General features: G+C 48.3%; 1 protein-coding gene across 2 annotated transcripts in view; it reads left to right on the top strand.

The window, feature by feature from the left end:
* sppl2 (signal peptide peptidase-like 2) overlaps positions 1-23,703 on the top strand; it is a 77,244-nt gene that overhangs the window by 41,124 nt on the left and 12,417 nt on the right. For both annotated transcript variants that reach the window (XM_072482624.1, XM_072482625.1), the window contains exons 9-15: positions 739-820; positions 10,184-10,258; positions 15,264-15,326; positions 17,251-17,350; positions 17,775-17,852; positions 19,864-20,024; positions 23,031-23,090. In XM_072482624.1, coding sequence (XP_072338725.1) covers positions 739-820; positions 10,184-10,258; positions 15,264-15,326; positions 17,251-17,350; positions 17,775-17,852; positions 19,864-20,024; positions 23,031-23,090 — 619 coding nt within the window. The remainder of the gene's footprint in view (positions 1-738; positions 821-10,183; positions 10,259-15,263; positions 15,327-17,250; positions 17,351-17,774; positions 17,853-19,863; positions 20,025-23,030; positions 23,091-23,703) is intronic.

Genomic DNA, 23,703 nt, shown 5'->3' with positions numbered 1-23,703 from the left:
CACTCCATGAGAGTGATTTGTTTGTTTTAACCTTCACCTCTGAACATGATCTTGCATTTTTAAGCGATTTGCTCTGTCTCAGTTCAAGCTGCAAAACTTCCATCAGTTGAAAAGTTATGTTTTCAAATATAGAGGAGCATAGCTTCATGACAATATGTGACTTTTTCAAAAAGAAATTAGAGTACCCAATTCATTTTTCCAATTAAGGGGCAATTTAGCGTGGCCAATCCACCTACCCTGCACATCTTTGGGTTGTGGGGGCGAAACCCACGCAAAAGCGAGGAGAATATGCAAACTCCACACGGACCGTGACCCCGGGATTGAACCTGGGACCTCGGCGCTATGAGGCAGCAGTACTTGAACCACTGTACCACCGTGCTGCTCCCGACAATATGTAACTTAAATTATTACCATGTAATTTATTCTCTAATGTTCACACTGAATCAATTATACATTTCTATTTAGATTGAGTTACTTTAAGACCAGAAAATACAAACATGCACATGGTTTTCTCATAGTTTGATCTATAAAAGTCTCGTCATTGTAAGTTTCTCCTTTTTAAAATTGCTTGAGCGTTAGCAATTTTTTTGTGTTAAATGAATATCCAAGTAAGTTAGGGACCAAGAGTTGGTTTGATGAATCTTTAGTGTATAGCAATATTGCATAATATCACATTTGTGCAATAACTTACTGTATGGACCTTCGGCTTTGAGACACTGAATGAATTTTCTTTCACAGATGGGCCTGGGTCTTGCAAGACACCCTGGGAATTGCCTTTTGTCTTTACATGTTGAAAACAATCAGACTACCAACTTTTAAGGTACTGTGCCTTAATTTCTGTTGTGGGAATACCAGCCGTTTTGATGTGATGACTGCAAAGAATGTTTTAAAGCTCACTATCCTTTCTATCCGCTGATCAATACACACTGACAATCAACACACTGACTAATATGCAGAGTGACGTCAATGTTCATTATAGGTAATCCAACTCCTCGGTGAAATTAGCCATCTCCTGAAAAATTGATCTTTCCTCATACATTTTCTTCTTGCATAGAATCACTACAGTGCAGGAGGAGGCCATTCAACCCATCGAGTCTGCACTGACCATCTGAAAGAGAACCCTACCTGGTCCATACTCTGATCCTATCCCCGTAACCCAATATCCCCACCTAACCTTTTGGACACTTACGGAGCAATTTATCCACCTAACCTGTACATCTTTGGACTGTGGGAGGAAGCCCAAGCATACACTGGGTGAACTCCACGCAGACGGTGACCCAAAGCTGGAATTGAACCCGGGTCCCTAGCGCTGTGAGATAGCAGTGTTAACCATTGTGCCAACCCGCTGCCCTCTTTCAAATACTTGAGGACCATTATCCACTGCAGGTGCACTTCCACAATTTCTTACGCATTGATTTCCTCCCCCTCCTCCAAACCTTGTGTTGCATAAAAATGGTAGAACATGATGTGTGAGCCATTTCAGTGCTGAGGTAACAAGATGATTCTGCTTTTTCTAGTCCCGCAGGTCGAGGAGGTTTCATGGGATGAAGCTGAACTAGTGATCAGAGCTGATTTCCACAGAGGGTAGTTTCACTGGGAGCTAAAACTAACTTTTACAGCGAATTGGGGCCTTAGATGCTTCTGCATTAAGCCGTGTGACCTGGGGGTCTGCTCTCCCTAACTAATTCTGACATTCTGGGTGTAAGAATATGGAGAGTAGGAACTCTACTTCATTAGGACAAGAATAGGAGTAGGAATGTACCTTTTGGCCTCTGCTCTGCCATTCAGTGAGATCATGGCATATCTTCTGCCTCAGCGATGAATCCCCCACTACCCCCATAGCCTTGGTCACCCTCCATAAATCAATCTTTGACTTGAATAATCTCAATGACAGAGTATCCACAGTTCTCTGCGATGAAGAATTCAAAGGTGCACAATCTTTTGATTCTCCCCGTACAATCCTAAATGACAAACCTTTATTCTGAGACCCTGATCCCTATTTATAGACTCTCCTGCCCGGGGATACATTTTCCTAACATCTATCCTGTCAAGTTCCTTAAGAATTTTATATGTTTCAATGTGTTCACCTCATTCTTCTAAACTGTAGGGCAGCACAGTGGTTAGCACTTCTGCCACAACAGCGCCAGGGACCTGGGTTCGATTCTGACTTTGGTGTGAACTGTGTGGAGTTTGAACATTCTCCTGTGTCTGCTTGGGTTTCCTCCGGTGCTCCAGTTTTCTCCCACAGTCCAAGATGTGCAGGTTAGGCGAATTGGCCATGTTAAATTGCCCTTTAGTGTTCAAAGATGTGTAGGTTAGGTTAAGGGATTACGACTTCCGGTTGCGGTTATGCCTAGGTAGGTCGCACGTTCGGCAACTCCCGCCGGGAACGGACTTTTGGGCTCTCCAGAGGGGCCCCAACGGCAATTGTTCGACGGCTTCCAGTGTGGGAAGGTGACAGCAAGGTCCCCCCGACATTATATGGATTGACCAGGAGTGGAGCGGTGAAAAAAGTGATCTTGGGGCAGCGAAAAGTGCGAGGGAGGAAAAGCAAGATGGCGACGGGTGGAGACCATGCAGCATGGGCGCAGTGGTCGCAGAAGCAGCAGGAGTTTCTTAAACGCTGCTTTGAGGAGCTGAAGACAGAAATGCTGGCGCCAATGAAGGCAGCGATTGAGAAGCTTGTGGAGACCCAGAAGGCCCATGGGGCGGCGATCCGGAGGAGGTGCGGGCAAAAACGCCTCGGAGAACGAGGATGAGATCTTGGCCTGGTGGTGAAGGTGGAGGCGCACGAGGCGCTGCACAAGAGGTGGGCGGGAAAATTTGAGGACCTGGAGAATAGGTCGAGGAGGAAGAATCTTCGGATTCTGGGTCTCCCTGAAGGAGTGGAGGGGCCCGATGCCGGGGCATATATGAGCACGATGCTCAATTCGCTGATGGGCGCGGGAGCTTTCCCGAGGCCCCTGGAGCTGGATGGGGCTCATCGGGTCCTGGCAAGGCCCAAAACCAACGAGCCGCCAAGGGCCGTAGTGGTGCGGTTCCACCGCTTTCTGGACTGAGAGTGTGTTCTGAGATGGGCCAAAAAGAGCGGAGCAGCAGGTGGGAGAACACGGAGATCCGAATCTACCAGGACTGGAGTGCGGAGGTGGCTAAGAGGAGAGCTGGTTTCAATCGGGCTAAGGTGGTGCTCCATCGGAAGGGGGTGAAGTTCAGTTTGCTGCAGCCAGCGCGATTGTGGGTCACGTTCCAAGATTGGCACCACTATTTTGAAACGCCCGATGAGGCATGGAACTTTATACAGACTGAAAAGTTGGACTCAAATTGAGGGTTTGTCATGGGGGGGGATGTTTACTGTGTGTTCACTGTTTATTACGTTTGGCGAATGTTCTTTTGGTTTGAGTGCTGTGTTGGGGGATGGGTGAATGGATTTGATGTGGGGGCTGTGGGAGAGTGTGGGCGTCGGTGTTGGAGGGGCAGGCCCCCACTGAGGAAGAGGGGGAGTGGAGGCCCGGGGATGGGGAGTTGGGGTAGGCTGCAAAAAGGAGCTGCGGCAGAGGGGGCGGGGCCGGCTCAGGATACGCGCGGGCTTTTTCCCGTGTTAGGGAAGGATGGGGGTGGGGAGGGGGGGGGGGGGTGTGAAGGGCGGTGCTGGAGAGGAGCGCACACTGACTGCCATGGGGAGGGGGGATTCCTCACACTGGGGGTCGATGAATGGCGGGAGAGACCGGGGTCAGCAGGAGTCAGCTGATGTAAGGGGAGTGTTATGGGGGGAGCAAAATGGCTAGATGTGGATCTAGCGGGGGATGGGGGGGGGAAACAGGGTTGCTGCTGCATTGGCCAAAGGGGAGCTGGAAGTAGAAGAGGTGGTCGGGGTGGGGGGTCCGCCGCCTGGGGGACTGGAGGGGTGCGGGGAGGCGCGGGCACGTGGCCTTGCCTAGAAAAGGAGATGGCTAGTCGGCGGGGGGGGGGGGGGGGGGGGGGGGCGCGGGGGGGGGGGGGCGCGGGGGGGCGGCGCGGGCGGGAGGGGCGGGGGGGGGGGCGGGCGGGGGGGGGGGGGGCGCGGGCGGGGGGGGGGGGCGGGCGGGGGGGGGGGGGGGGGGGCGGGGCGGGGGGGGTGGGGGGGGCGGGGTGGGGGGGTGGCGCGGGTGGGGGGGGGGCGCGGGGGGGGCGCGGGGGGGGGGGTGTGCCCCCCAATCCGGCTGATAACTTGGAATGTGAGGGGCCTGAACGGGGCCGGTCAAGAGGGCCCTGGTGTTCGCGCACCTAAGGGACTTAAGGCAGACGTGGTTATGCTCCAGGAGACACATTTGAAGGTGGCAGATCAGGTTAGGCTGAGAAAGGGATGGGTAGGGCAGGTCTTCCATTCCGGGCTGATGCGAAGAACAGAGGGTTGCAATACTGGTGGGGAAGCAGATGTCGTTTGAGGCAATGAATATTGTAGTGGATAATGGAGGTCGATATGTGATGGTGAGCGGTAGGTTGCAGGGGGTGCGGGTGGTACTGGTGAACGTATATGCCCCGAATTGGGATGATGCCGGATTTATGAAACGCATGCTGGGTCGGAATCCGGATCTGGAGGTAGGAATGCTTGATAATGGGGGGGGGGGGACTTCAACACGGTGCTGGACCCAGCACTGGACCGCTCTAGGTCCAGGACGGGTAAGAGGCCGGCTGCGGCCAAGGTGCTCAGGGGTTTATGGACCAGATGGGGGGAGTGGATCCATGGAGGTTTGCCAGGCCGCTGGCCAGGGAATTTTCCTTCTTTTCCCACGTCCATAGAGCCTACCACGGATAGATTTTTCATTTTGAGTAGGGCGCTAATCCCGAAAGTGGAGGGAACGGAATATTCGGCCATAGGCATCTCTGACCACGCCCCCGCATTTGGGTGGAGCTGGAGTTGGGGAGGAGAGGGACCAGCGCCCGCTCTGGCGCCCTTGATGTGGGACTGTTGGCGGATGAGGAGGTGTGTGGGCGGTTGCGGGGTGTGCATTGAAAGATATTTGGAGAGCCAACGACAACGGGGAGGTGGGGGTAGTCTGGGAGGCGCTGAAGGCGGTAGTCAGGGGAGAGCTAATCTCCATTAGGGCCCACAGGGGGAGAGAGAGGGGAAGGGAGAGGTTGGTGGGGGAGATTTTAAGGGTGGACAAGGAGGTATGCAGAGGCCCCCGAGGAGGGCAACTCGGGGAGCGACCGAACCTCCAGACGAAGTTCAACCTGTTGACCACAGGGAAAGCAGAGGCACAGTGGAGGATTTGGAACCATTTAAACCAGTAATAAAAACAGAAAATGCATCTGTCAAGTTATTGCTTTGGGCCGATGTCCTTTGATCAGAACCAGAAACTAATTCTGGGTAAACATATTAAATCTGTTACATATGTGCAGCAATTTCCATTTAAACTGCTAGGTGGTGCTAACTGCAATTATAGGCTAGTACTGTCCTATTAGCTTTAAAGGCCAGGGCTCACATGTATCAGATGCCAGTTTTTATGCCCAGATCCCATACGAGAGTCAAAAAATTCTGATCCTTGTTGTTGATCCCATACAAGATCAGCTATCAACATGAGGACTTGCCTGGATAGAGATGATGCATGGTGAAGTAATAACGGTAGCTTTGCTGCATAATCCAATGTCATGCCACGCTGCAAATTTTGTCAATTGAAGGATCTGACCGAATCCTTGTCTACTCATCTTGCTGAAAAGATCTTGTTCTGCTGCAGCAGTCAAGAGCAGCAGCAGGCTGTGTTGTCCTCGCTTGATTATTTGAGAAACATGTTTATGGTCTGACATTCAGACATGATGGGTGCTATACTCTTTCCAATTCTGTTGCTAATCCTGTCTTAGTTTAATCGACATAGGAAGTGCCATGTTTTAAAAGCGATTGCATTCCATCGGGGAGGCAGTGTGTTGTAGTGTTGTCGCTAGACTAGTAATCCAGAGACCCATGGGTAATGCTCTGGGGACCCGGGTTCGAATCCCACCAGGACAGGTGGTGATACTCAAAATTCAGTAAAAACCTGGAATTAAAAGTCTAATGATGACCTTGAAACCATTGTCGATTGTCGTTGAAGCCCATCTGGTTTGTCCTTTAGGGAAGGAAATCTGCCACACTTACCTGGTCTGGCCTCCATGTGACTCCCAGATCCACAGCAATGTGGGTTGCCTCTTAAATGCCCTCTGGGATGGGCAATGAATGTTGGCCCAGCCAGCGATGCCCACATCGCATGAACTTCTTTAAAAAAAAATAACAGGCAAATGCATTTTATTACTGAATCATTTCACATTTCTTGCACAAAGAAAAGATGCCAGGGTTTTTTTTCTAATGAGTCTGATTTCATAGTCTTTTGCTGCTGGTCACTCAGTCCATTGGCTGCAAAAGACAATTCCCAGCGTAGACTGCTGAAATTGGCAATTGAAAACTGCAGCAAGTGACCTGGCAGTAACTATTCACAAAAATAGCCATAGAACGCCAGTCTGTAACCTATTTTTATGATGAGTGCCCCGGTTTCCTCCCACCAGTCCAAAGATGTGCAGGTTAGGTGGATTGGCCATGTTAAATTGATCTTTAATGTCCAACAGGTAGGTGGGGGTTACAGGGTTATGGGAACAGGGTAGGGGCGTGGGCCTAGGTAGGGTGCTCTTTCAAAGGGTCGGTGCAGACTCGATGGGCTGAATGGCTTCCTTCTGCACTGTAGGATTCTACATATTTTTAGAACTGTAATCTAGTCCTGAGAGTTCTGTGTCTTTTTAAATAAATTGAGAGTACCCAATTATCTTTTTTTACATTAAGGGGCAATTTAGCATGGCCAATTCACCTATCCTGCACATCTTTGGGTTTGTGGGGTGAGACCCACGCAGACACGGGGAGAATGCAAAAATTCCACAGTACGGCATGGTAGCACAGTGTTAGCACTGTTGCTTTACAGCTCCAGGGTCCTTGGGTTCAATTCCCGACTGGGTCACTGTCTGTGCGGAGTCTTGCACATTCTCCCCGTGTCTGGCATGGGTTTCCTCCGGGTGCTCCGGTTTCCTCCCACAGTCCAAAGATGTGCAGGTTAGGTGGATTGGGCCATGCTAAATTGCCCCCAAAAACCTCCACAGGGATAGTGGCCCGGGTCAGGATCGAACCCGGGTCCTTGTGGCGTGAGGAAGCAGTGCTAACCACTGTGCTGCCTGAGGGATCTGTGTATTAACGTAAATTATTCCAAGTCTGATTTGTGCAATTAGATCAACCTCTAATATATCCATTTCATACCTCGAGCGTAATCGATAAAGAATCAGAAATGTTCCAGCATGGAAACGGGTCATTCGACCTGTCAAGCCTGCACAGTTGTTTTTTTTCATGTATGCCACAGAGTTGACGCATTGCCTTGATCCCTCTCCGTAACCTTTTAATGTCTGCCTTTTTCAAAACAATGAAGAATTTCTGAAACTTGCTTCAGCATCAGTTATTGATCCTGTGAAGAATTTTATTTCTTTTTTTAAAATAAATTTAGAGTACCCAATTATTTTTTTCCAATTAAGGGGCAATTTAGCGTGGCCAATCCACCAAACCTGCCACAATCTTTGGGTTGTGGGGTGAAACCCACACAGACACGGGGAGAATGTGCAAACTCCACACGGACAGTGACCCAGGGCTAGGATTCATACCCGGATCCTCAGCGCAGTAGGCAGCAATGCTAACCACTCTGCCACTGTGCTGCCCTGAAGAATTTTATTTCTAACCTCTCCTTTAATTCTTTTCGTTGCTCTTCTGCCTCACGGCGCCGAGGACGAGGTTTGATTTCCGCCCCGGGTCACTGTCCGTGTGGAGTTCGCACATTCTCTCCGTGTTTGCTTGGGGCTCACCCCCACAACCCAAAGATGTGCAGGTTAGGTGGATTGTCACTCTGTACCTTCGAACATGGCAAAGTGGTTAGTTACTGTTGCTTCACAGCTCCAGGGGTCCCAGGTTCGATTCCAGCTTGGGTTACTGTCTGTGTGGAGTCCTGCCCGTTCTCTCCGTGGGTTTCCTCCGGGTGCTCCGGTTTCCTCCCCACAAGTCCCGAAAGATGCGCTGTTAAGGTAATTTGGACATTCTGAATTCTCCCTCGGTGTACTCGGGAACAGGCGCCGGAATGTGGCGACTAGAGGCTTTCACAGTAACTTCATTGCAGTGTTAATGTAAGCCTACTTGTGACAATAAAGATTATCATTAAAAACATTTCTTAATCTTGAACACCTCTGCTTTCTCCACTCAAGTGAAAAGATTCCTAATACCTAAAGTCTGTTCATAACCTTCCTCCCCAATGATATCCTAATGAACCTGCACTGCACCTTTTTATCCATTAAGATATTAACAGACAAAGACAAGGGAGATAACGATAAACTTTTTCCACTGGTTGGAAATTTAAAACTAGGAGTGCATAGACTAAATTAGGGCCAGACCATTGAGGAGAGATGTTAGGAAGCACTTCACGCAAAGGGTGGTAGAGATTTGGAACTCTCTCCCACAAACAGCAGCTGAAGCTAGAACAGTTAATTTTAAATCTGAGATAGATAGATTTTTGTTTAGCAAAGATATTCAGGAGTTTGGCCAAAGGCAGGTATCTGGAGTTAGGCCACAGATCAGTCATGATCTCATTGAATGGCAGGACAGGCTCGAGGGACTGAATGGCCCCCTTTTCCTATGTTGTATTCTTCCTGAGTCACCAGTGGGGAGGCTGTGTGTGGGGACCTGTGAACCAGTGGGGAGGCAGTGTGTGGGGGATTGTGAACCAGCGGGGAGGCAGTGTGTGGGGACCTGTGAACCAGCGGGGAGGCAGTGTGTGGGGACCTGTGAACCAGCGGGGAGGCTGTGTGTGGGTACCTGTAAACCAGCAGGGAGGCATGTGTGGGGGCTTCTGAATCAGCAGGGAGGCAGTGTGTGGGGACCTGTGAACCAGCAGGGAGGCAGTGTGTGGGGACCTGTGAACCAGCGGGGAGGCAGTGTGTGGGGACCTGTGAATCAGCATTGAGTCAGTGTGTGGGGACCTGTGAACCAGCAGGGAGGCAGTGTGTGGGGACCTGTGAACCAGCAGGGAGGCAGTGTGTTAGGGACCTGTGAACCAGCAGGGAGGCAGTGGATGGGGACCTGTGAACGAGCGGGGAGGCAGTGTGTGGGGACCTGTGAACCAGCAGGGAGGCAGTGGATGGGGACCTGTGAAACAGCAAGGAGGCAGTGTGTTGGGGACCTGTGTATCAGGAGGGAGGCAGTGTGTGGGGATCTGTGAATCAGGAGGGAGGCAGTGTGTGGGGACCTGTGAACCAGTGGGGAGGCAGTGTGTGGGTACTGTGAACCAGCAGGGAGGCAGTGTGTGGGGATCTATGTATCAGGAGGGAGGCAGCTTGTGGGGACCTGTGAACGAGCAGGAAGGCAGTGTGTGGGGACCTGTGAACCAGCAGGGAGTTAGTGCGTGGGGAGCTGGTAGTCAGCAGTGCATGGGGTGCTGTTAGCCAGCGGGGAGGCAGTGCGTTGGGTGCTGTTGGCCAGCGGGGAGGCAGTGCGTGTGGAGCTGTTAGCCAGCAGGGAGGCAGTGCGTGAGGAGCTGTTAGCCAGCGGGGTGGCAGTGCGTGTGGAGCTGTTAGCCAGCAGGGAGGCAGTGCATGGGGAGCTGTTAGCCAGCAGGGAGGCAGTGCGTGGGGAGCTGTTAGCCAGTGGGAAGGCAGTGCGTGGGGAGCTGTTAGCCAGCGGGAAGGCAGTGCATGGGGAGCTGTTAGCCAGCAGGGAGGCAGTGCATGGGGAGCTGTTAGCCAGCAGGGGGGCAGTGCGCGGGGAGCTGTTAGCCAGCGGGAAGGCAGTGCATGGGGAGCTGTGAACCAGGAGGAAGTTAGTGCTTGAGAAATTGTAGTCCATAATGGTCAATGTAATCAGTAAAGGAAGGAGAAATTATTGTTTAATCAAAGTATGTGACACTGAGTCAGTTGTTTCACAAATCTATCCATATTTCCTTGAATTTGTTGGCAGGCTCTTGATTTATACTGGTTGCTGGATTGATTGAGAAGGTTATTGATGAGAAAGTAAATTTTTGGTTAGTCACTGTATCAACCTTGTGTAGATTCTACTGGTTTTTATATTTAACCTTTTCAATAAATGTTTACAAATGTTTATATTTAACTCGAGCATTAACGATTTCTGGATTCTAATGATGATCTCCTTTCCATCCAGGCCTGCACGTTACTGCTGATGGTTCTCTTTGTTTATGATATTTTCTTTGTCTTCGTTACACCGTTACTCACCCAGGTAAGCTGAAAACTAACTTCATATTGCCCACAGATACCTTCATCTTTAATTAGCAAAAATAAATGACCGTGGAAAGTTGTCGCTCTGTTTATTTTTAAGTGAGATCTCTCTGATTTATTTTTCAGCCATGTCAATACAATTGATCACAGTTAATCTGTGGTGTTCAGGAGCCAGATTTTGGGGTCACCAACTTTTTAAAAATATCACCATGTAATAGAACCAATTGCAAGATGATTGGATGTTGCAGTTGGCTTCCTACCTCTGCCATATAGGATCTAATCACAGCTCAGATCAATGGTATGAAAGTCTCCTCCGTTTGCTGGCCGTAAGGATTCTGTATGCCACGAGTTCAGGCAATCTTGCTCTGTCACCGGTGGGCAAGCTGGGCATAGTTTTGGGTGACAATTACATGTGATGTTTGTGGAAGTTAGTCCTTTCTATTTGGCAACCAAGCCATGTGTTGGGGGAAAGAGAAATGCTCAGTAGTTTTCACACTTTTAAAAAATGTGACCAACTCAACTCCTCATTAATCCCTTTGAATCCATCTGGTTGAGAAATATGAAGAAAAACGTTTTGAAAATAATGCCAACACCTTTTACCCCAATTTGAATCCTAGCAGTCACCAGTTAAAAGTGTTCTGCACTAATTGAGAATTTTGTTTTGCTCCAGACTTAATAATAATAATCTTTCATTGTGACAAGTATGAAGTTACTGTGAAAAGCCCCTAGTCGCCACATTCCTGCGCTTGTTCGGGTAAGCTGGTACGGGAATTGAACCTGCGCTCTGGCTTTGTTCTGCATCACAAATCAGCTGTCAGGCCCACTGAGCTAGACTTGAAGAAAATGACTGGGAAAATCCTGTGTCAAGAAGAGGAATAAAGTAACTTAGCAGTATTAAATCATGAGCAGTTTAATTCTGGGTGAAGTGAGTGTTTGTAACCTATTGGGAGCAGAGTAGAAAATATTATTGCCTCATTCTGTGATTTATTCACCTAGTTTTTCAAGGGCTCTAAAGGGTTTTAAAATTATGCTGAAGTGAAGCTGTGTTCCTTAAGAGTGACGAGTTTGCCGGGGTCAGCAGGAGTCAGCTGACTTGCAGAAGTGCAATGGGGGGAGTAAACCAGCTAGGATGGGTCCTAGCCGGTGGGGGGGGGGGGGGGAGGGGAATCGAGTTGCTGCTGCTAAGATCAAGGAGGAGCTGGAGCGAGTGGGGTGGGTCGAGACGGGGGTATGCCGCTGTGGGGAACGGGCCAGGTGTGGGGTGCGGGCGCGTAGCTGGCCGAGGAGGGGTCATGGCTAGTCGGCGGGGGGGCGGGTAGCCCCCTGATCTGGCTGATAACCTTGAATGTAAGGGGACTGAATGGGCCGGTTAAGCGGGCCCGCGTGTTCGCGCACCTGAAGGGGCTCAAGGTGGATGTGGTTATGCTCCAGGAGACACCTGAAGGTGGCAGACCAGGTAAGACTGAGGAAAAGGTGGGTAGGTCAGGTGTTTCACTCGGGGCTAGATGCCAAAAATCGAGGGGTGGCGATCTTGGTGGGAAAGAAGGTGTTATTCGAGGCGTCGAGCATTGTGGCAGATAATGGCGGTAGGTACATAATGGTAAGTGGTAAGTTGCAGGGAGAGAGGGTGGTACTGGTCAATGTGTATGCTCCGAACTGGGACGATGCGGGTTTTAAGCGGCGTATGTTGGGTCGGATCCCAGACTTGGAAGTGGGGGGGCCTGATAATGGGCGGAGTCTTTAACACTGTGCTGGATCCTGCACTGGATCGCTCCAGGTCTAGGACGGGTAGGAAGCCGGCGGCGGCTAGAGTGTCGAGGGGATTTACGGACCAAATGGAGGGGGTGGACCCTTGGAGATTTGCAAGGCCGGGGGTTAGGGAATTTTCATTCTTCTCACGTCCATAAGGCTTATTCTCGAATCGACTTTTTCATTTTGAGTAGGGCGCTGATAGCGAGAGTAGAGGATACAGAGTATTCGGCAATAGCCATTTCGGACAACGCCCCGCATTGGGGGGACTTGGAGATGGGGGAGGAGAGGGACCAGCGCCCGCTGTGGCGCTGTTGGCGGACGAGGAGGTGAGCGAGCGGGTCCGAGGAAGTATAGAGAGGTACTTGGAGACCAACGACAACGGGGAGGCTGGAGTGGGGTTGGCATCAATGGGGTCTTCAGGGAATTCTACGAGGAATTGAACCGATCCGAGCCCCCACGGGAGGAGGGAGGGATGGGCCGTTTCCTGGACCAATTGAGGTTTCCAAAGGTGGAAGAGGGACTGGGGGCGGGACTGGGGGCCCCGATTGGGCTGGAGGAGCTGATCAAAGGGATAGGAAGCATGCAGGCGGGGAAGGCACCAGGGCCGGACGGTTTCCCGGTCGAGTTCTATAAAAAATATATGGACCTGTTGGGCCCGCTGTTAGTTAGGACCTTCAATGAGGCAAGGGAGGGGGGGCTTTACCCCCGACGATGTCCCGGGCACTGATCTCCTTGATCCTGAAGCGGGACAAGGATCCCCTGCAATGTGGGTCTTACAGACTGATTTCCTTGCTAAATGTAGATGCCAAGGTGCTGGCGAAGGTCTTAGCCACGAGGATTGAGGATTGTGTGCCGCAGATCATCCATGAAGACCAGACGGGGTTTGTGAAGGGGAGACAGTTGAACGCGAATGTGCGGAGGCTTTTGAACGTTATCATGATGCCGGCGAGGGAGGGGGAGGTGGAGATAGTGGTGGCGATGGACGCTGAGAAAGCCTTCGCTAGGGTAAAGTGGGGGTACCTGTGGGAGGTGCTGAAGAGGTTCGGGTTTGGGGAGGGGTTTGTCAGGTGGGTTAGGCTGTTGTATGAGGTCCCGATGGAGAGTGTGGCCACAAATAGGAGGAGGTCCGAGTACTTTCGGTTGCACCGAGGGACGAGACAGGAGTGTCCCCTGTCCCCCCTGCTCTTCGCACTGGCGATTGAACACCTGGCTATGGCACTGAGAGAGTCGAGGAACTGGAGGGGGTTGGTGCAGGGTGGTGAGGAGCATAGGGTGTCGCTTTATGCGGACGACCTGCTACTGTATGTGGCGGACCCGGTGGGAGGAATGCCAGAGGTAATGAGGATGCCTAGGGAATTCGGGGACTTTTCGGGGTACAAGCTCAATATGGGGAAGAGCGAGCTGTTCGTAGTTCAGCTAGGGGACCAGGAGAGGGGGATTGGCGAGCTCCCACTAAAAAGGGCGGAGAGAAGTTTCAGATATTTGGGGGTCCAGGTGGCCAGGAGCTGGGGGGCCCTGCATAGGCTTAATTTTACAAGGCTGGTGGAGCAAATGGAGGAGGAATTCAAGAGGTGGGACGCGTTGCCACTGTCCCTGGCGGGTAGGGTGCAGTCAATCAAAATGACGGTGCTCCCAAGGTTTTTGTTCCTGTTCCAGTGCCTCCCCGTGTTTATCCCGAAGGCTTTTTTCGGGCGGGTTAACAGGAGTATGATGGGGTTTGTGTGGGCGCGAGAGACTCCGAGGCTGAGAAGGGTGTTCCTGGAGCAGCGTAGAGATAGGGGGATGCTGGCGCTGCCCAACCTCTGTGGGTACTACTGGGCCGCCAATGCGACAATGGTGCGCAAGTGGGTGATGAAGGGGGAGGGGGCTGCATGGAAGAGGCTGGAGACGGCGTCCTGTGTGGGTACGAGTCTGGGGGTGCTGGCAACGGCGCCGCTGCTGCTCCCTCCAAGGAGGTATACCACGAGCCCGGTGGTCGTGGCGGCCCTCAAAGTTTGGGGGCAGTGGAGGCGGCATAGGGGGGAAGTTAGGGCCTCGGCATGGACCCCATTACGGGGGAACCACCGGTTCGCCCCAGGATGAACAGGTGGAGGGTTTTCGAGGTGGCACAGGGCAGGCATACGAAAGTTGGGGGACCTGTTTGTGGACGGGAAGTTTGCGAGCTTGGGTGAGCTGGAGGAGAAGTACGGGCTCCCCCCGGGGAACACCTTCAGGTACTTACAGGTAAGGGCGTTTGCCAGATGGCAGGTGATGGAATTCCCACGGCTACTGCCACGCACAGTACAGGACAGGGTGCTCTCGGGGGGTGGGGGTGGGGGGGGGGGGGGGGGGGGGGGGGGAGGAATCTCGGAAACTTACCAGGTGATGCAGGAGGAGGAGGAGGCCTCGGTGGTCGAGTTGAAAGGTAAGTGGGAGGAGGAGTTGGGAGAGGAGATCGAAGAGGGGACGTGGGCAGATGCCCTAGGGAGGGTGAACTCTTCCTCTTCATGCGCGAGGCTCAGTCTCATACAGTTTAAGGTGCTGCACAGGGCACACATGACCGGGACAAGGATGAGCAGGTTCTTTGGGGGTGAGGACAGGTGTGTTAGGTGCTCAGGGAGCCCAGCAAATCACACCCATATGTTCTGGGCATGCCCAGCGCTGGAGGAATTTTGGAAGGGTGTAGCGAGGACGGTGTCGAGGGTGGTAGGATCCAGGGTCAAACCGGGCTGGGGGCTCGCAATATTTGGGGTGGCAGAGGAGCCGGGAGTGCAGGAGGCGAAAGAGGCCGGAATTCTGGCCTTTGCGTCCCTGGTAGCCCGGCGAAGGATTCTCCTTCAGTGGAAAGATACGAGGTCCTCAAGCGTGGAATCCTGGATCAGCGATATGGCAGGGTTCATTAAATTGGAGAGGGTGAAATTCGCCTTGAGAGGGTCGGTACAAGGGTTCTTTGGGCAGTGGCAACCGTTCTTAGACTTTCTGGCAGAACGATAGACATTGGTCAATGGCAGCAGCAGCTCGGGGGGGGGGGGGGTTTACACTGGAAGGGTCTGAGGGGGTGTATACACCTGTTGTCTTAAGTCGGGGTGTTAATGTTAATTTATTATTTAGGTACAGTGGGGGAGGGGTTTGGGGGGTTGCTTTTTTTTAGATTGTGTTTTGTACTTAACCCTGTTGGGTTCTTTTTTCTTTCTCATTTTGTTACTGATATTTTATGAAAACCTTTAATTAAAAAATTGTTTTTTAAAAGAGTGACGAGTTTGTGTGTGTTTCAGAGTGGGGAGAGCATCATGGTGGAAGTAGCTGCTGGTCCTTCTGATTTCTCCACTCCTGAAAAGGTACAGCTGAAAAGAGATCTTCGAACACTGCTTGTTAAAATCTGCAGTAGTTCCAAAAAAATCTTTTTTCAATTTCTTCTATTCCATTCTCTCTTCTTTTTGGTAGCCCTATAACCTGCTCTATTGTACCTGCTTACCATTAATCCACTCTTCCAAAACTCGTGTGTTTTTCCTTTTTTCCGCCTCGGAAGTGCTTTACAGTATCTCTGGAATGCTGTACGAATATAAGTTGTTGAGGCTCAGTTAGAGCTGAGAACTGATGTGGTGGGGATCATACCTTTGGGAACCTCCATCCTCCTGCCTGATGCTTTTGCCACATGGCTCCTGTATTTTGCTGTCCTAATCTTTTATTCTATGGTTCAAGTATTAAATCCATTTGTAGATTGAAGCCTAGAAATTCCACTCCTTTTTGAGAAAGGCACTGGAGCTTGAAGTGGAGCTGAGTTTCAACCACATTGAACCACACCAATTCCCCACAGGCACTTTTCTTGCTCCCAACTGCAATTTGGAGGCATTCCTGGGCTACACTGAAATTCTGCAACACAGAATAGATAGGTCTAGCAGTTTCCTCAGGAAGATCTCGTTGCCATTCTGGTTACAAGCAGGAACTGGATTTTAACTCATCCCAAATAGATTTCTGTTTGATTCTTCACCTGTCAGATAGGGGAAGAGGAGGAGGGAAAAATTAATCTGGCACATTCAGAACTCTGGCTCTACCTTTTAATAGCAGGATGGCATCCAGATATTATCACTGCGTGGGCAGCCATTGCTCTGCTACAGGTCTGGGAACTCTCCTCTGATATAATAATGTCCGTATCCCTGGAATTTGAAGTTCATCCGAATGTAGTTCTGGCAGTACTTCTGTCATTGGATTTTTGGTTCTTCAGTTTGCCGTGCAGTTCCACCTCCGTTCTGACTTAGAGTTTGGTTTTGTGGGTGCTACCCTCTGGTTGCTCACCCAGATTGGCATTATTTATGTATGAACCTGGGAATGAATGTTGGCTGGCTGTCCGGATTGCACACGATATCAAAGTTGAACTTCCTCCTATTTTATTCTGTTTCATTTACTGCTCTCACATACATTTCCAAATAGAGGTCATTGCAAAGCAACTGGGTTAAGGCATCATGATCTGTCCTGCTCGGTAACTCGGGAGGGCTGAGATCAACTGCTGCCCTGGCAACTAACTTTAAAAAATTAATTCATGGCATGTGGGTGTCGCTGGCTTGACCAGCATTTATTACCTATCTCTAATAGCCCTTGAACTGAATGGCTTGCTTGGGCATTTAAGAGTCAGCCACGTTGCTTTTACATTCACATGTAGGCGAGGCCATACCAGGTCAGGGTGGCAAAATTCCTTACTCAAAAGACATCAGTGGACCAGATGGGTTTTATGACAATCGACAATGGTTTCAGGGTCATCGTTAGGCTTGCGATTCCAGCACAGACAATCAAACATGAGACTTTCCTGGTCCAAGTGGTTCAGCTACTCACTGGATAAATATGTTCAGTGGCTGAGCATATTTCACAATGGGTTTCGATATTCAGATTGAGTAAACAAGCTAGTTTCAAAAGATTTTACAGTTCACTAATTTTGAGTTTGTACGGTCTTGTGCTGAATACTTTATACTTGCCAGCCATTAAGTGTTTTTTAAGTTTCTCAAGCGTATTTGCCCTAGGACAGGTTCCTCAACAATTTAATTGCCGTTTTGAGAAAATGGATAGATTAAAAAGGACATCTTATTAGTCATAGGATATTCAAATTTAGCAGGATAATTCTATAACCATTGAGATTCACCCCAAATCTGTTTGCCCAACCAGATACTAATAGGTGGCAAAGAAAATCAAGGCAGATCAAACTTTCCTCTGTGCTTCAGTCGAATAAAATATTTGCAATCTTGTTGAGACTTTTCCTCTTGTCCTCAGCTCCCAATGGTACTGAAGGTGCCCCGGTTGAATTCTTCCCCTCTGGCATTGTGTGACAGGCCGTTCTCTCTCCTTGGCTTTGGTGATGTCTTAATACCAGGTAAACAAATTCTCACAGTTGTAATCTGCTTTAGTCCTTAACCCTGGAACTGGTTGCCCTCAAATATTTGGTTAATAAAATGCAGAAAACCAGTTAAATTTCTCTTCCGCAAATTTTGGATTTGCTGCAAAGTGGTGGTCTTTCAAAATAGGGCCACCATCTAATATGTATTCCCCTGGTTACATACAGAAACAATATAGCTCTTTGCAGGGCCTCAGATACCAAAAGAATGGTGGCCCCTAATGGTACCTATATAATTTTATGCTTATTGGTTTGAATTGAATTAAAAAGTGCTGTTCCCCAACCACTTGAAGATAAGACCATTGTGTAGGACCTTCATTTTGATTGTCACCATAAAGCGCAGTTTTCTCCTCATTCCCTTAAAAAATGTAAGTACAGTGATACTTCTCTGTCTTCCTTTCAGGAATGTTGGTGGCATACTGTCACAGGTTTGACATTCAGGTGCAGACCTCGAGAATCTACTTTGTGGCTTGCACGATTGGTAAGTGCCACATTATTTTTGACATGGCAACAAAACGATGGAGTAGAAACTTCACCAATAAATATATAACCTAAAAATTAAGAATTTGTCTGTGGAGGAAAAGAGTGGGGAAATTGGACTAATTCTATATTTCAGAGTTGACACACATGATGAGCTGTATCGCCGCCTTCTGTGCTGTAAGATTTGATGATTCTCTAAGTGGAAGCCAGTGATGCACTATTACTATAGAACAATTTTGCTGGTGATTGCACAATGTTCATTGGCAGTTGTGGTTCCTCAGATACTGAAACAATCCTTGTCCATTGATCCCAACACCAAGAGAACATTCAGGCTTGGGCTGATAAGTGGCAAGTTACATTCATGCTACACAAGTGCCAGGAAATTACCACCTCCAACAACCGAGAATTTAACCATCTCCCCTTCTGATTCAATGGTATTAATTGTTGAATCCCCCACTACAGCAACCTGGGAGTAATTATTGACCAGAAATTAAACTGGAACAAACATATAAACATAGTGGTTACAAGAGCAGATTAGAAGCTGGGAATTCTGCAGTGAATAAATCCCCTCCCTCCTGACTCCCAAAAGCCTGTCCGCCGTCTTCATGGCAAAGTCTGGCATGGAATGGAATGCTTGCTACTTACCTGGATGAGTGCAGCTCCAACAATGTTTAATGCCATTCAGGAAAAAGTCTGCTTGATTGGCACCCCATCCACCACCTTCAACATTCACTCCACCACTGACGCAGAGTGGTAGCAGTGTGTACAATCTACAGAATGCACTGCAGTAACTCGGCAAAGCTTCTTCAACAGCACCTTCCAAATCCACAACCTCTCCCACCTAGAAGGACATGTCAGCACCACCTGCAAGTTCCTCTTCTAAGCCACACACCACCCTGACTTGGAAATATATCACTGTTCCTTTACTGTTGTTGGGTCAAAATCGTGGAACTCCCTCCATAACAGCACCATGTGTGTACCTATACCACATGGACTGCTGCAGTTCAAGAAGTTCACCATCACTTTCTCAAGGGCAATTAGGGATGGGCAATAAATGCTGGCCTAGCCAGCGATGCCCATGTAGAAACATAGAATACAAGAAAAACATTTCTAAGTATCTTACTTTTCGACCTGTAATGATTTGAAAAGGTAGAATTGAGGGAGTGAATTAGCTTTCCAGTAATTTTGTGCTGCTGGTGCTTTTCTCAGCTGGGCTATTTAGTTTCAGGAGCTGTACAGTTGAGAGTTAAACACAATTAAGACATACTATATATGTTGTGTACAGAAATATTTGAATCTTGATTAAAATGATAGATACTTGGTAGAAAATTGTGGCATTTTTCTTTTAATGTTGGACATATGAAATATATATGAAAAATAACACAATTAGTTTAATCTCAATGACCATACTATACCACACCTCCCACTGGAGGCAAAATAAACCAGGAATGCAGAAAATGCTGTAATTAACAGCAACGCCATTAGCAACTGAAAGACAAAAGATAGATTAATGTTTCAAGTGCAGACTGTCGAAACTATCAGAGGTTTAAGAAGATCCTTTATATCTGATCAATCCTGGGGCGTGGGGCAGGCAGAGATAAAAGGTATTCAAGGCTGTGTTCCTATTAATTGCTTCTGTAGGAGGCAGGTAATGGATTTAATGGCCTTTAATAATAGCTTTTACGATGTTGGCGAGAATTTGAAGGCTTTGGAAAGACCAAAGTGGTGAATCAGGCATGCCTCTAAAATCGATGGGGAAACAATAAGCTGGGAGTTTCAAAAATAGAAACCAGAGCCTGAATTTGGTGAAGTTAATGTTCACAAAAGAAACCTGTACAATGTCCAGGAGGGAAATGAGAGAGGTTTTAAATTAGTGTAATTTAACATTAAATGCATTTGGTTGAAAGTGACTGAGTACTGTACACCCTGTGTGATGTTTCTTGTTTCTACATAAACCTTTTATGTTTATACAAGTGTTTGTTGTACATTGAAGTTTTTGTTCTCTTCCACAGCCTATGGCATTGGTCTTCTCATTACCTTTGTCGCCCTGGCACTGATGCAGACAGGTCAGCCAGCGCTTCTTTACCTGGTCCCATGCACTCTGATCACTAGCATTAGTGTGGCTTGCTGGCGCAAAGAGGTGGCAATGTTCTGGAACGGAAGTGGATTTGCGGTGAATACCAGTTTGATATGAGTGCATAGAAGATTTTTTTTTAAAAAATATAACAAAGTTGAGTAGATTTGCGGTTCTTCATCATGCTGGTCTAGTTTGGGACTGGTGTGAAGTTTGATAACCGGGTTTAACTATGTTATTTTGGGGTCTCCTGAAACCTTCATATCAACCTAGAAGAAACGCATTTCTGATTAAACATCTCACCGTTAAACAGTGTCTGATTCAATGGCTGATTGACACTTTTATGAAGGAAACACACAGACCTTTATTGGAGACTGGGTTATGACATTTTGCTATGCTGTTGCTAATTTTGTGCTGATCGAGCCAAAAGACCCGAGTGCTGGGGAGTGGGCACTTCCTTTGCTTTTGCCTCCCATTACCAGCTTTAAGCACTCCCAGATGGATACATTGTGGATCAGATGGAGAGTAAAATCCCCTCTGTTACCCCAAGAAGCACAGCACGAGCTTGTAAAATCTCCCTACTTGTCCTAAACTCTAACCTTTAAAGGAACATGCCTCATAATACTTTTCCATCATTAGGGGCTGGTTTAGCACACTGGGCTAAATCGCTGGCTTTTCAAGCAGACCAAGCAGGCCAGCAGCATGGTTCAATTCCCATACCAGCCTCCCCGAACAGGCGCCGGAATGTGGCGACTAGGGGCTTTTCACAGTAACTTCATTGAAGCCTACTTGTGACAAGCGATTTTCATTTTTCAACAATAGATATTATTGGTTGAGCAGACTCATTTTTGTTGTAACTTGAATATAAATGGTTTGATTTAATTTAATTTTCATCTTTGATTTTTCTGAAATGCAATTGTGAAACTCTTGCTGCTGGGGTTTTGTTTGAAATGTTGTTGCTATGATTAATTCTTGGGGCTGTCTGTATTACATTTTTATCAGACTTGCTGCCACCTGCCTGTGGACAGTCTGCTGCTGTTAGGTGTTTCTATTTTGTGTCCGTCTGTTGTCAAATGATCGAGTAGTGAAGAACATCCTTGGTGGGAAAATAGAGAGGATCTTCTTGGGGTTAAGTTAGATACGAGATGTCACACATGACAGACACGGCAATCTGGTAGCAGAAATAAGAGGGTTTGCAGTCCTTCGTGGCACTTACACAACCACTACCAAAACCTTTCGCAAGGGATTAGGATGCTTCCCACTTGGCTCCAACTAATCCTGCAAGCCAAAGCCCTGATGGTATTCGTAGCTGATCAAGCAATGGGAAGCGGCTTCATAGTTTTAGCTGGTCAAACCATACTTACATTCTGTGAACACTTGGATTTCCTTTAAACCTCAGCCCTGCCAACCTGCATTTAAGCTCCCTGGGCCTATTTGTATGGAATGTCTTCCAATTGGATGAGTATGGATTCCCTATTGTTGAAGAAGGTACCCTATGGGTGGCAATAAATTTCTAAATAGTTTGGCTGGGAGATTCTTAAATTCAGTTTTTGGGTTTTGCGTGTGTTGATCAGAAAAGCCTACTGGGCATGCCCAAGGTTTCATAGTTCACTTTCAAGCAATTTTAGTTTTGTGTTCAAATGCTTTCAGTATACCCTATTTTCATACTTTTGTGCACCAGTTGACTCCAGAATGTGGATCCTACTTGGTTACAGCCCAGTTGGGACAGCTGGACTGGAAAAGCTCACTCAAATGATCGTTTATTATGTGTGAAACAAATCAGTATGTGTCTGGCTGAATGTTCCCTCCTCCCCTCAGTCACTGAGGCCAGCTCTAGCACTGCACAAAATAAAAGCAAATTACTGTGGATGCTGGAATCTGAAACAAAAGAGAAAATGCTGGAAATCACAGCAAGTCTGGCAGCAGTCTAGTGCTGCACTGTGCCCCTGCCTGATTGAATATGAATTTAGTGTGCAGCTCTTAGTCCTATTCTCCTGCAATTTTAATTCAACATTCCCGAGAGTTTGTTGTTTTAAAAAGTAAATCTAGAATACACAATTATGTTTTTCCAATTAAGGGCCAATCCACCTACCCTGCACATTTTGGGTTGTGGGGGTGAAACCCACGCAGACATAGGAGAGTGTGCAAACTCCACACAGTGACCCAGGGCCGGAATCGAACCCAGGTCCTCAGCGGTGTAGGCAGCAGGGCTAACCACTGTGTCACCATGCCGCCTGGAATTTATGCTTTTTTAAAAAAGAAATTAAATTCATTTACAGGATGTGGGCATCGCTTGTTAGGCCAGCATTTATAGCCCATCCCTAGTTGCCCTTCAGAAGGTGTGGTGAGTTGCCTTCTCGAACCACTGTGGTCCTTGAGGTGTAAGTACATCCACAGTGCTGTTCAGGAGAAGTTCCAGGATTTTGACCCCAGCGACAGTGAAGAAACAGCGATTATTTCCAAGTCAGGGTGGTGAATGTCTTGGAGGGGAACCTCTAGGTGGTGGGGTTCCCAGGTATCTGCTGTTCTTGTCCTTCTAGATGGTAGTGGTCATGGGTTTGGAAGATGCTGCCCAAGAAAGCTTGGTGAGTTTCTGCAGTGCCACTTGTAGATGGCACACACGGCTACCATTGTTCGCCGGTGGTCGAGGGATTGAATGTTTGGAAGGGGAGCAATCAAGCGGGCTGCATTCTCCTGGATGGTATCAAGCTTCTTGAGTGATGTTTGGAGCTGCACTCATCCAGGCAAGTGGAGAGTATTCCATTCCACTCCTGACTTGTGCCTTGTAGATGGCACAAGCCATGCTGCAAGACAATTTTTAGTAGATCAGTAACAGACTCTTAAACTTTTTTTTTTGATTGCTGAAAAACATAGGGGGCTATTAAAAGGGAGGGAGGTGCATCTTACGAGTAGTTTCAGGTTTTGTGCTGGAACCTCTTGGTGGAACAGTTTCATAGACCGTGGTAGCCTGGGAAGATGACCCTGGATGTTTGTCTCAGTCAATGTCCTCTGCTGAGGGGTGTGTTAAATGAAGAAAAAAGCAGCTTTATTTAAAAGTACATCTTGTGTGATAAAAATAATCTTTCTTTTTAAACCAAATTTCAGACCAGTTCACATGATGCCGCCTTGTGTGTTGCTTCACCACCACCAACTAAATCCAAGCTGGTAAGTCTGCCTGAAATCATTCAAACCAAGAGAATCGAAAACATTTCTTCAACAATTGTTAAGAATTAATGTATTGGTGGCCTGCACTTTTAAGCAGAGTGCAATATCCCTTATGTTCGTGTTCCATAACACACTGCTGCATAACATAAAGTGGCTCAGTTTTTTCTTTATCTCTCTGGGATTTGGGTGTCGTTGACAGGGCTAGCATTTTCTATCCCTAATTGCCCTTGAACTGAGTGGCTTGCTAAGAGTCAACCACATTGCTGTGGGCCTGGTGTCACAAGTAGACCAGACCATGTAAGGACAGCAGGTTTCCTTCCCTAAAGGCTTTTAGTGAACCGGGTGGGGTTTTACAATTGATGATAGCTGGAATGGTCAGATTTAGAATTATGAATGATGATTTCAGCAGTGGATTAGCTGAGGCATAGGCAAAGTTAGGTGATAGTGCAGCAATGGAAACAGGCAGTGTTAATGATGGCACCAATGAAGTACATTTCTTTCTGAACTGTAGTCACCGTTGTAATGCGCTGAAATCAATTGCAGTGCCCCAATTACTGCCCTAGATCACACCAGCCAGCGTTGCATACATCAGGGCTTTGATCAAAGTCATCTG

Source organism: Scyliorhinus torazame, chromosome 18 (genome assembly GCF_047496885.1).
Source record: "Scyliorhinus torazame isolate Kashiwa2021f chromosome 18, sScyTor2.1, whole genome shotgun sequence".
In the NCBI taxonomy this organism is placed as follows: Eukaryota; Metazoa; Chordata; class Chondrichthyes; order Carcharhiniformes; family Scyliorhinidae; genus Scyliorhinus; species Scyliorhinus torazame.
The sequence above is the reverse complement of the archived record's forward strand: the minus strand, read 5'-3'. Positions and strand labels throughout refer to the sequence as shown.